Below are 13167 nucleotides of genomic sequence, written 5' to 3' on the forward strand. Positions count from 1 at the left end.
TTGGACCCCGGTACTTTTTCCTGCCATGGCAGGGGGTTGGACTTGATGATCTACTCAGGTCCCTTCTGACCCTACCAACTATGAAACTACGAAACCAGTACTATCCTTATAGTTAAGATTTTCTTAACATCTAAACTAAATGTCCCTTACTGCAAATTTAGCTGATTATATCTCATCTTATTGTCAGTAGACATAGAAAACAAATTATCACAATTATCTCTCTCATATATTTGTAGACTTTTCATGTAGCCTAAAAAAATTCTTTTTCTAGGCTGAAGAAACCAAACACATGACATAGTCTATGTCTTCAAAATCTTATATTTTTGTCATTTTTTGATGATGGCTCAGAATGACATTGCCATATTTGCAGTGGCATCCAATTGTTGACTCATTCAGTTAATGACCACAAATCCTTTTCTGTAAGTACTGCTCCCTTGTCAAATGTTCTGAATTTTGTATTTATGCATTTGAATATTACTGTATTTGATTTAATTGAATTTCATACTACTGGTTTCAGATAATTTTTTTAATTCTGATTCAAAGTCCTTGTAATTTCTTCCAAATTGGTATTATCCCCAAATTATTTAAGTGTAGCATTTATTTCACTACCAAAGTCATTACTGAAAATGCAGAATTGTACAGACCAAGGACATATCCCTGTGGGAACCCATTTGATATGTCTTCCCACTGACATATCACTCATCCCAATTCCCATTTCATCAGTCTACTGATGATTGCTATTTTGGTAATTTTCTTTTTTTCAGTTGTAAACCCACCTTATGGTCTTGTTTTATCTAGACCATATGGAATATGGGACTCTGTCAAAAAATCTTACTAAAATCAAGATAAATCATACCCACTACTCTAGCATCCACATGGACAAAGCAGAAAGTTAGATTGGTTTGACATGATCTGGTCTTAATAAACCTATGTTCACTCTTTTTATTACTCTATTATAGTCTAGGTCAGAGGTAACCAAGGTATGGCCTGTGAGCTAAATCCAGTCCACAAAGCAGTGTCATCCAGTCAAAGGATCAAGAAATTTGGTGGCAAGGGAACACTGTTGCTGTTCATCCTACCAACAAATTTCTGGATGCGAGAATCCCATGAGCCAGATGATGCACATCCTTGCACTGTATCGGACCTGCACACTGGCTCCACATGCTAAATCAGGCATCCCTGTGCTACTCATCCAGCTTGCACTGCCAAATGACTTGGGTGCCACAGTTCTATATACTTACAAAATAAATTATTCCAGTATGCTTCTGGAAACTGAGGTAAGGCTGACTGGTGTATAAATTCCTAAGTTTTGTTTTTCCCCGTTTTTGAAGATAAAAGGGACTTACTTCTCCTCCATGTTGTAGTGATAGTTATAATGATGCTCTCTAATTTAAGAGTTGGTAATTGGGAAATGGTCCCTCAGCTAAGTAGTTAACTAGCTAGTTGGTTCGTGAGAGGCAGACATGGGGGCTGTAGATGTGGTGTAATGCTCCATGTGGCAGGGGACCCATACTCCTGCTACTAGAAGTGAGAGTATGCAGCACCACAGAAGGTCTAGCTGCAGGGCAGCCACTCTATTGCCTGGTGAAATAGGCAGCAGGTAATGGGAGGTAAAGCAGAAGGCCAGAGCAATTAGTCTGTTAATCAAAGTGGAAGAGAAAACCCCTGATCCTGGCCCTGAAACCAGTGGCTAGGTAACCAGAAGGTGGGGAGAAGAAGGGCTATATAAGCCTAACCCTGAACCAGAGGCTCACACTGGCCCTGATTCTGAATAGAGAAGAAGCCTGACTAGCCATTCAGGATGGTTAGGAAGCCAAGAAAGGGTGCTTGGGAGATGCCCTGTATTAGGAAAGGCTAAGGCCCTGGGGAAGAGCCCTGCCAAGGTCTGGGACCCAGGAGACTGCATTGGCCTGAAGCTGGGCAGAAGAGAGAAAGAGGGTGGGGAGAGAGAGAGAGGACCCAGGGACCAGTATTGAGATGCTAAGGCAGAGGGAAAGACCTCAGTAAGGGTTTTGGACCCAGAGGGCTGTGTGGTGCTAAAGCAGAGCAGAGAAGAGCAAGAGAGGAAAAATATCCTGCAAGAGTCAGGGCCCTGCAACATCTGTGTGGGCAGAAGACAAATTCTGCAATGGCCAGGGCCCCAGAGTACACAGAGCACTTAAGGCAATCAAGGCCTAACCATCCACATTTAAGGGATGACAAGCTGTGAGACACAAAAGCAGGTGAAGCAGGGCTGGAGGGCCTGTGGACAAGGGAAAGACCAGTAGCATAACATCTTATTCAGGCAGGGATCAAGGCCAGAAGGAGGACCAGGGATGAACAAGACAGAATGAAGCACCAAGGGCTTACTCTGGTCTCTGACAGCAGACTCCCATATCTTATGTAGACATTAAGGTATAGCAGAAAAACATAGGGCAGGGACCTGAGACACCAGTGGCACAGGACAGGAATCGGATGCCACAGCCATCCTCTGGAGGCAGATCCAGTCACACTCCATAAATGAAAGCATATTGTTCTTCTCATTTATGTATGCTTGTGTTTATGAAACCCATTACACATGTGTTCTCAAAAATTATTGCTAATGATAATAATAAGATAGCTCCTGAAGCACTTCATGATAAATTTCATCAGGTCCTGTTGACCTGAATATGGCTAATTTATCTAAGTCTTCTTTAACCTTTTCTTTTCCCTATTTTGACCTGTGTTACTACACTCTTCTCATTAATATTAATTATGAAAAGTATCTGGTCACAATTAACCTTTTCTGTGAAGCAAAAACTCTTGGCTAATTATGCCTCATTATAGAGTACATTATGAATACATGTATTTGTAGCATGGTAAAGTAGGTGCATAAGTTCCCTGGCTTGTCCAAAGGGCACATCACCTCAGTTACTGAATCAGAACCGCACTTTTCCAGCCCTATACTTTAACTTCATGACTATCCATCCTGGTACGCCTCCTATATGTATGTGTGTGACATTAGTTTAGAAGGTGCAACTTTGGGTGCCTATACACATGCAGTGAGGTTGCTCTGACACACTGTAATTACAGTGAGTCGGAGCAGACTCATAATTGAGTCTGCTGGAGCGTGGTGATTACTATGCTCCAGCAGACTCTAGTGTCATGTGTATCAGTTTCTCTGTGCTGATAAATAGCAGTGGGTATGCTTTAAGTAAAGCTTGTTCCATGAGTTTTAGTTAAAGCATCCCCGCCACAATTTTTATCAGGGAAACACTGATACACATGATGTTTCAGGCACTTTAATTCGAGCAGCTCTCAGAAGTGCTCTAATTAAAGTGCCCCTCCCCCCAGCCCCACCCCAGCCTTGGAGCACATGTATAAATGCTCTTTGTGTCTATATTAATCAAATTCCAAACAAAAGGATGAGGCTGAAGATATATTCAACACACATAAACATATCCAGACGTCAAGTTCCTGGACATTTGTGTGTGAGCAGACCTGAGATTTTGAATCAGGTTTATTTCTTGTATTGCCAAGAAATTGGTGCCACACTTGTGAGGCAACACTCAGTGAACTGTAGGACTCGAACCAGAAATGAGATCATACTTGCCTTATACACAGTTCCAAAGGCTCCAGAGCCAAGGACCTTGACTCGCTTTAGCTCCGTTTCCTTCAGAATACGAAGTTGTGCTTGGTTTGGTGCAGTACCACTTGGTGTCAAGGGTTCCACTAGCTGTAAATCAAAATTCAAAAGGATTATATTCTAGATACAGGAAAAGTTGGTGGACACTCCTAAAAAAAATCTCACCTGGTTCCTCAGTTCCAGGTAGTCAACTAAATATTTGAATAGAATAGTAGACCTGAAGAAAAATGTCTTGCATTCAAAAGTTAGTCTAACTCTTATCTCAGTTATGCAGTTAATTCAATAAAAAATATCACCGAAAGCAATTGTTGTCTCTTGCCTATTACTTTAGTTATACTAAGGCTATTTTTTCTTCAAGTAAAACATGTTTAAACCAGTAAAAACCAACAGAGACTAGTTGAAAGATCCTAGCAGGGTATACCATAATTTCCACTAGGGGTTGCATGATGGAATTATGAACAGGAAATTGAATCAGTGTCATAATATGTCCCCAAGGACATTTTCCTAATGGAGGCAATATAAATATTTTCTACATGACAGAAATACAGCATTTATTATCAGTGCACCACATTCTATTTTTGCCCATTTTAGTGCCCTTTTAAATTGGCTATATTTCTTTTTAATAACCGTGACTTAATGGTTCATCAAACTCTTATTCTGTTTTGGGGGTAGGGAACATTCTTCTAGGCTTTAGTTGCATGTCATAGGAGGACAGCTTATTCCAAACACACCTCCAGAAAAACAAGAATATACAGCTGCTTCTAATGTACTACGAACAAAGGAATGGCTAAACTCTTCGCCCAAGATTGTGAATTGCGATTCAAGTTTGTGGATGAAGTACAAGAGACTGTCAAGTCAAAATGACAGTGGGGCTTTAAAAAAATACAGCCTTTGACTAAAAAGTAATGTTTCTTTAAAAACAAATTTAAAATAAATGAAAAGGACAATCTTCTAAACACTGACAAATAGCCCATTCTCTCACAGGATAAGAAAAATAATTAAGGGCTATTCCTACTCAAATTGGTTTGAAACCACAGCAGTATTTCAAAGTGTCTGTTTACAAGGCTAAGTGCACTGTGCTCTGCAGTCTGAGTTTTATTATCATGCTTCTGTGAGCATCATGGACTACTTAATTAGCTGAACAAACTACTTTGGTACAGGTAGAACTATCAGTAGCTGGAAATTACTTTAAGAAAATACATAACAAAGCCAATAGCAATATGCCAAGAATCTACAGACATAGTTTAAGTATAGCATTTTTCTTCGCAGCTTCATTTTCTTTTTCCTTCCCTAATTTAGTTTTCTTTTCAGCACATATAATGGTGAAAAATGTAGGTCAAATGTAAAAGAAATAAAAATAATAGGCTTTCACCCACTGGACCACAATCTCTGGCCACTACAGGTTTTTGTGCTGCTTTGGCTGTACAAGGGAGATAGAAAGGGGTTTTCCCCCTATGCCAGGGATTCTCCCAGGCTCTGGAAGTCTCTAGTGAGTGAAGACTTTGTGTACATGGCTTCTACACCATAGTTTGTGAGCACACAAGGACAGGAACAGAGAGAAGAGGTGCAGCAATAGTGTCTGTGAAAACCGCTGATCAGAATCCCCTTGGTACATAATCCACAAAGAACAGTTGTCTTCTACATTCCTCAGCTATGGAATTTAATTTTTTAGTTTAAACAGTAGCAAACCTATCTCTGGGCAGTCCTGATTCACACTTGTGTCTCAGCCAAGATGGCAGGTTTCCCCTCTGCATAGCTCTTGGTAGGAACAGAGCCAGCTGGCACAGATTAGATTAGAGTCAAATCTGTATTTGGTCATGAAATGAAGTAGAAAGCTAGAATCAGAAAGTTGCAACCCCACTTTTATTCCCTGAAGCTGTTTGGAAAAAAAAAAATCTTTGACAAAATGGTGGTGATCAACATTATCTTCAAGAATTAGATATCTAAAATAATATATATTCTGCCTACTCATTTTCTTAGACCACTAATTATAATTAGCAAATGGTAGAATACAGCTGAAAATTCCAGCCATTCAGAAAGGTTAAGAAAATATAGTGTAGTTAAGGAAGCCATTTGGCCAGCTGTCCTGCTCTACTGAATAAATGGAAGCAAGACCTAAATTGTAAAAATCATTGTAAATGACCAGCATTAGCAAATCCATGACTGGGACTCCCCTTGCACACCTCACCCCCATTTTTTGTAATGGACTGACCTTACTTTGAAAGTGTGCCACAACGCTTAGGAGATCTTCTAGCAACCTATATTTGTAGCTGAAAATTAATTACATGGCTTTAATGTTATTCATATATGTGTTCCTTACTGGGTGCACCTAAACATGTGATTAATAGGTCTTAAGGTTACTGCACAGTAAATTAAGGTGCATTAAGCATAGGCTAGGAATACATCTGTCTGGCACAGATTTGTCCCCAGGGGAAGCAGTCAGATCCAGGGCTGCTCCTGTCCTGCTCTGCCTCCCTGCAGCAGCCAGGGGGAGCTGCAGACTCCACCCAAAGCTGCCGGAGTGCCAGGGTTTGCGGGGGAAAGCTCAGACTGGCAGGGAATGCTGTCTGGGGTGTCTGTGGTCAGCACATCACGAACTCTCCCTGCCCTCCCCTACAGCAGTGGTGGCCAGGGTGCCATGTCCTTGATGCACTTGTGGACTTCCTCCTTCTCCACCCCCTGCAGTAGGGCACCTGGAAAGCTACCCATGGACCACAGGCCCACAGAGAAACCCCAAGATTATGCACGCTACATAAAGCTAGCAACAAACAGGAAACTTTATTTCCCTCCAACAGACAATAGCAGACCCCACTCCTTCCCTAACAGCACAACCCCTCCCTTCCTCCCAGCAACACACCCTTCCCTAACCCCAACATACATCAACAATGAAGGACACACTTCCTGTGCAACTATATACAATGTGCTTTGTCAACTGTTAAGGAGCGAACAGCTGGACGGAGGCATCTGTGGCATCGATTCTGGAGAGAGGCACCCAATACCATTACCTCTGGCAGTGCTACCGCTAGTACAGACACTGTGGCAAGGCAAGCAGGCTAGGGGCTCATCCAGGGGCAAAGGCAGGCACTGTCCAGTTCCCCCTCCTCCACCAGCTGCAGGTAGCTCCCACTCAGGGGCCACATGGTGGATGGGTGAGCAGAGGGCAGTGGCCCAGGTGTGGGGCCAGAGTGCCAGGTGACCCAGCTCAGAAGTTGGGGGAGGGGGGCCTAGCTACTGCAGGTGGCACTGGAACTCATCCCAGAGCGACCTGCAGAGCTTCCCAGTGCCTACTAGGGAGCTTGGCACTGGGCCACAGGTAGCTGCCAGGGGGCAGGCAGGGCTGAGGGCTTGACACAAGGCAGCATGAAGCTGACCACCATGGCCAAAATGGTATCCAGCACCTGGTTGTCTTTCTCAGTTGTCACCACTGCCTGAGCCACCATGGAGGCTTGCCGCTCCTGGGCCTCAAGCAGACTCTTGTGGAGGGTGATGTGTTTCATAGTTTCATAGTAGCTAGGGTCGGAAGAGACCTGAATAGATCATCTAGCCTGAACCCCTGCCACAGGCAGGAATGAATGCGGGGTTCACAAGACCCCAGACAGGTGATCATCCAACCTCCTCTTGAATTTGCCCAAGGTAGGGGTGAGGACCACTTCCCTGGGAAGTTGGTTCCAGATTTTGGCCACCCTAACTGTAAAATATTGCCTTCTGATCTCTAACCTAAACCTATTCTCCATCAGCTTATTACCATTGTTCCTCATCACCTCAAGTGGTGCTGGGGAGAAAAGGGCTCCATCTATTTGCTGTTGATGCCCCTGATGAGTTTGTAGGCAGCCACCAAGTCCCCCCATCAGCCTCCTCTTGCTGAGGCTGAACAGGTTCAGGTCCCTCAGTGTCTCCTCATAGGCCCTGTCCTGCTGCCCTCTCACCAAGCAGGTAGCCCTCCTCTGAACCCTCTCCAGGCTGGCCACATCCCTTTTGAAGTGCGGTGCCCAGTACTGGATGCAGTACTCCAACTGCGGCCTGACCAGTGTCACATAGAGGGGGAGTATCACCTCTCTGGACTGGCTTGAGATGCACCTTTGGATGCATGACAAGGTATGGCTGGCCTTGCTGGCTGCAGTCTGGTATTGACGGCTCATGTTCTTTTTGGAGTCAATAATGACTCCAGGATCCCGTTCCACCTCTGTTCTTTCAAAAGGGGAACTCCCCAGCTTGTATGTATGCTGTGGATTCCTTCTCCCAAGGTGCAGCACCCTGCATTTGTCTACAGTGAACCCAATACTGTTCTCATGTGCCCACTTTTGTAGTCTGTCTAAATCTATTTGCAGCCTCTCTCTCCCTTCAAGTGTCATCTCACCCCACATCTTAGTGTCATCAGCAAACTTGGACAGTGTGCTTTCCACCCCCTTGTCCAAGTTGCTGATGAAGATGTTAAACAGTGTAGGCCCAAGGACCAAGCCCTGGGGTATTCCACTGCTCACATCTCACCAGGTTGAGTACAACCCATCCACCTCTACTCTCTGGGTGTGCCCCATCATCCAATTTTTTACCCATCCAACTGTGCAGTCTTCAATGCCACAGTTGCTTAATTTATTGATGAGGATGGGGTGAGAGACAGTGTCAAAGGCCTTCTTAAAGTCTAGAAAGACTACGTCCACGGTGCCACCATCATCCAAGGATTTAGTTACTTGGTCATGTGCTTCTCCTTGAGGGCAAGGAGCCTCTCATGGAGTGCGTGGTTCTCCTGGGCCATCTCTCACTCCTGCTCCAGAGGGTCATCTCTCACTCCTGGTCCTGCTCCAGCTCCCGGGTTTGCCAGACCCATAAGCCCACAAGCCACACCTCTACTGCTGTGACCAGCCAGTCCAGCAGCAGAGTGCAGTTCTGTGTGTATTGCTGGCAGAGGTGGCACATGAAAAAGTCTGATAATGGTAGTGGTGGTCTTACAGATGCAGCTCCACTGGCAGCTGGTCCTTCTCACCTGCAGGATAAGCAGGATAAGATGGGGCTGGTAGTTTTGTCTAATGACTCCACCATAGCATAACGCATTATACGGTTAATACTGTTATTATTTTTATTCTACAATGGCAATAACAAGAAGAGTAGTAAACATCTATACAGACTTCAAATAGTTTTGGTCCAGCTAGTTATAGCCACTGCACAAATACATTGCAAATCACAGATAAATATGGCTGGAGGGAACAACACGAGGCCATCTAGTTCAAGCCTGTTCTCAAGGTAGGATTATCCCTGTATATGACAATCATTGCATTTAAGTAGATGCTTCAGATGGCCCCTGTTTGACACAAGCCTGCTTCAAAGCTCTCTGAAGACAACTGGAATCCTACCATTTACTTCAGTGTCCTTTGGATGAGGACTCAAAACACTTATGTAAGTGGTAAATGACTCAACAAGTTATGGGTTAAGTTCTGGTGGGAGAAGTTTTGAGCTTTGGCTTTCAACAAGATAATCATAATGTTTGTTTGTAGGTTTAATAATTGTGTGTCTTTAGAAAAACTAATATCTTAGAATAGCTTCACTCACACACTCTGTAATGTCTAGTTGAAATCAATGGGATTGTTTCCATGGATTTCAACAGGAGTTGAATTTGGCCCTAAAAGAGAAGAGGAGGAGGAGGAGGAGGAAAGAGGAGCAATACTATACAGTTTTCCTAATACATGTTTTTTTTCCATTTGGTGAAAAAGAAAACATCCTCACCTCAGTTTCCAGAAACCTTCGTAAGGCCCTCTTCTTCTTAATGCTCTTGCGCCGAACATAAACAGCAAACGTCAGGCCCACAATAACGATGACAAAGAGTCCACCAATCACTCCCGCAGCAATCAGGGGGGTTCTACCAATCAGAATCAAAGACCTCAGTGTGAGACAGGGGAACTGAGCAAGGAACAGCCATGCTCCCGAAGTAAACACACTTGGAAAACGTATAAAATGGAAATCAGAAACTTGGGCAATTCAGACAATAAATTGAGTAAAGCACATCAAGAGCATGATAGGGCTGTTCTTTATCACATGTTTTATTTTATTTTTGTTTAGTTTCAAACTGCCATGCATACTTGTGGAGTCATGTGGACAAGGACACACAACATGCACTTTCATGGCAAATGCAAACCTGCAATGGCAAAATAAGGATACAGGAATGAGAAGCTTGCCCTGTGATAACTTTTTACCTCATCCTCTGTTTTCTTTCAGTCCCCCCAAATTAACTCTTAGATTTCATATTTAGTGGGGAACTCTCCTTAAAATTAAGAAAGCTATCTAACTTTTGCTGGTGACAATTTAATTGGAGTAAAGGTGAGGAAGATCTAAAAAGATATCAAACCAAATCCAAAGGTACTACTAGAAGCAGTGAAGGAGGCATCTTAGTGCGTGACACTTTTCTGATCCAGACAATACTGAAGGCACTGTGCTATCAGAGATATTATATGTCAATAGAGAAGAAACCTGAAGGCCTGATGTTTCTGGAGGAGTAGATATGTTAATCCTAAATGTCCTGATATAAATTCCACCTTAAGAAAACTAATAGAATTGTGCACAGTTCAGAAGTTAGTTCACTATGGTTCAGTAGCATTTTGTTTGGTTTGGGTCTGCATGTGATTGCTCCCCTTGAGCTTTGCTGTGATATTTCAGGTAGAGTAAATCCCCAAAGCCAAATGACAATCAGAGAGAGAGCAGAGATTAAGCTGGATCTAATTTAAGGTTAAAACCATGTGAAAATGCCAAGTCATGCACAGTTTCCACAAAATCATACTTCCTTCTATGACACCTACAACTCTACCCATACTTTAAAACAACTTGAACATAAGTGGTCATTGTAATCATCAACATTACACATATCAGCCCTTACCAGGGATCAGGACCTCTCTGTGTTACATGTCTTACAAACACAGGATAAAAATATTGTCCTTGTCACAAAGAGTTTACAATCTAAACCTAAGGCAAAAGAAAACAGATGTATTCAGATAGAAAGAAAAGAGGAGTACAAGGGTCATAGTGCTGCTGCCACTGTGATGGGCCAGGGAATATGTAAGAAGCATGGTGTGTAAAGTGATATCTCTTACTGGACCAACTATCTGGTTGGGAGAGATGTCAGACAAGGCACAAAAGGAAGGAACAAAACAATGTAAAACAGTATGACAGCTAGTTATTTCAGCATACCAGAAGCCTGATCACTGTCATGGTTTTGGTAGGCATTGTGGAAAAGAAAGATTTTAAAAAGAGTCCTCAAGCTGGCAGCCTAACTAAAGGGTGAGGGTGGGGGGACATGGATTGAAGCACCAACCCTGGGCACGGGTTTACAGGTGGCACAAAAACAGCAGATGCTTCTTTCCCAACCACCACACACAGCTGCCAGCAGGTTGGCTACTGCACTGCCCTGTGTGCCACCGCCACCCAGAGCACAGTACTGCTCACTTATCCATCTGCCTCTGGTACCATGTACTGGTGATGACAACAGAAAGCTAATGGCCTCCTGATACTGGACAGCAGGTAAAAATTGAGAGGAGACTTGCACTGAGACAGAAAACCACTGCATCTCCCATTTACTGCCATCAGTTGTATTCTATCACAGACCTGACTGATGAGAAGCAGTGCATCAAATCTAACAGGTACAAATTTAAATCCCCCAACTTTACATTCCTAAATAGTGTACAAGTATAGTGTTTATAGTTTTATCCACGGAAAAAATTAATTCCTAGGTGGCACTCCTCTTCTCTTGACATGGTTTTTGTCCCCCATTTTCCCGTTCTCTATACCCCTTCATCTTTAAGGGACTTACAAGGAGTTTATGCATCTCTTCCTAGGTGAAAAAGGATTGTCAGAGAGCATAAGTAGCTGGATTTGATCCTTTGGGAGAATGCCTAGGAAGAAGTAGAAGTAGGCTCTGAAAAAATCTAAAAATCCATGTAAGTGGCCCTGAATGCCACTTGCGCATTTAAAGTTAGCTGCAAAAGTGCTACTCAACTGCTTAAAAGTTTTTGGGTTTGGGCCCTGATGAATTATAGTCACCAGTGCTGGGACCTGAATAATGTTTTGGTGTTGGCTGGATTTCAGTGCTCAGGAGAGCCCAAACCAGTACCACCATATTCCTCTGCTAGAAATACCCCTCCTATTCCACCTGGCCTCAGATCACATCACCTTTTCCTAATCATGTGGAATCCAATGGCAGTTTTGACTGCAGAAGTAAGACAAATCTATAAGAACTGCCATGTCAGCTCAGAGTAATGGTTCATATATTTATGATGGTATCTGCTTTCAACAAATAACAGTCAAAACCCAAATATTTAGAGAGGTACAAGAAACCAGATAATGGGCAATTATGAAATGACATGTCTACAAGGGATTTGGGGTAATTAGGTCTAATATGTTCTGGAGCATAAGGCTTTGCACACTTCTTACAATATGAGCTGTGCCACAATGTTCCAACAGCTCCAAACTATGAAATGACAAGATACAAAAGAGCCCTTCTGTGTTCTGAAGTTCATATTAATGACCGTTTTAACAGCTGTCAACATAATTAATTACGCAATATAGTAAAGTGGTAGCAAAGTGCATTTGAAAATGGTCCAAATATCTATTTTGCATGATAAACCATAATAAGTGAACTGATCCAAAGGAAATATAATGGCTGGTCTAGAAAGTAAAATGAGGTTAAATTGTTTTGCTACCTGTTAAAATGACAGATCATAAGGGTTTAGAACAAATCTTTAGACTCCATCATATCAACTGTTACACATTTATAATTAAAAAAATCCTTATTATTTTTAAGACTGTTTTCAGTATTTGATACAGAGCTGACTAAAATAAAAGAACAACTGCCCTGTACTTTAGTCATTCATTTTTCAGTAGGCTTTTAGGGACAGATCTTGACAATGTGAACAAGTCCCTTTGATCTTTAAAAGCCTTGTAGAAGAGGTTAATGCTGCTGAAGGGCCATACTTAGGTATGCAAATATTGGCAGGTAATCCTAATTAGGTCCCCCTACTTCAGGATTTTGCATATATTATCCAAAATTTCAGGTGCTGAGCATAAACACATTATTATGCTCAGGAAAAGTGGCATGCAAGAGATTACATTGGATTTGGAATATGTATTGCTAAACATTAAACAGTAAGATGAAAACTGGGGGAGAGCACTGCTTTGAAACAGAATAATGGACTGTTGCCTTAATTTATAGCTCCACCTTCATCAAGTAAAAGCCTCCCAGTCATTGAGTGGGAGTGAAGTAGATATTATATCATGCAGTTCTTTTCCGTCCTTTTGCAGGGTTAATTCTCAAAGTACAATAGCAAGTGTGTTATCCAAAGTTACTTAAATGACAAAAAAAAATTGGGTTCCTCACCTGAACACCATTGCAATCTCGTGTCTAATTGTTGTTCTCTACCACTCCAAGATCTTTGTTAGACACTTTGCAGGTATCACCTACCTTACCTACCATCGTGAGCCAATTGGCTCCAGGGATGGACCCAGAGGGTGGGGGTTGACGGAAGTCAATCATCATGGTGCCCAGTGACCAGTGGGGTCCCTCAAGGCTCTGTCCTTGGACCTAT

At 42.7% G+C, this 13167-nt stretch overlaps 1 protein-coding gene across 6 annotated transcripts in view; it reads right to left on the reverse strand.

Annotated features, from left to right (window-relative positions):
• The window catches only part of ERBB4 (erb-b2 receptor tyrosine kinase 4), a 1148078-nt gene that overhangs the window by 203447 nt on the left and 931464 nt on the right, over positions 1 to 13167 (reverse strand). For all 6 annotated transcript variants that reach the window (XM_019553894.1, XM_019553891.1, XM_019553890.1 and 3 more), the window contains 2 exons: positions 9323 to 9455; positions 3572 to 3694 (listed from right to left, as the gene is read on the reverse strand). In XM_019553894.1, the coding sequence (XP_019409439.1) occupies positions 3572 to 3694; positions 9323 to 9455 (256 nt within the window). The remainder of the gene's footprint in view (positions 1 to 3571; positions 3695 to 9322; positions 9456 to 13167) is intronic.

This window comes from Crocodylus porosus, unplaced genomic scaffold, assembly GCF_001723895.1.
Source record: "Crocodylus porosus isolate Cpor-Errol unplaced genomic scaffold, CroPor_comp1, whole genome shotgun sequence".
NCBI lineage: Eukaryota > Metazoa > Chordata > Crocodylia > Crocodylidae > Crocodylus > Crocodylus porosus.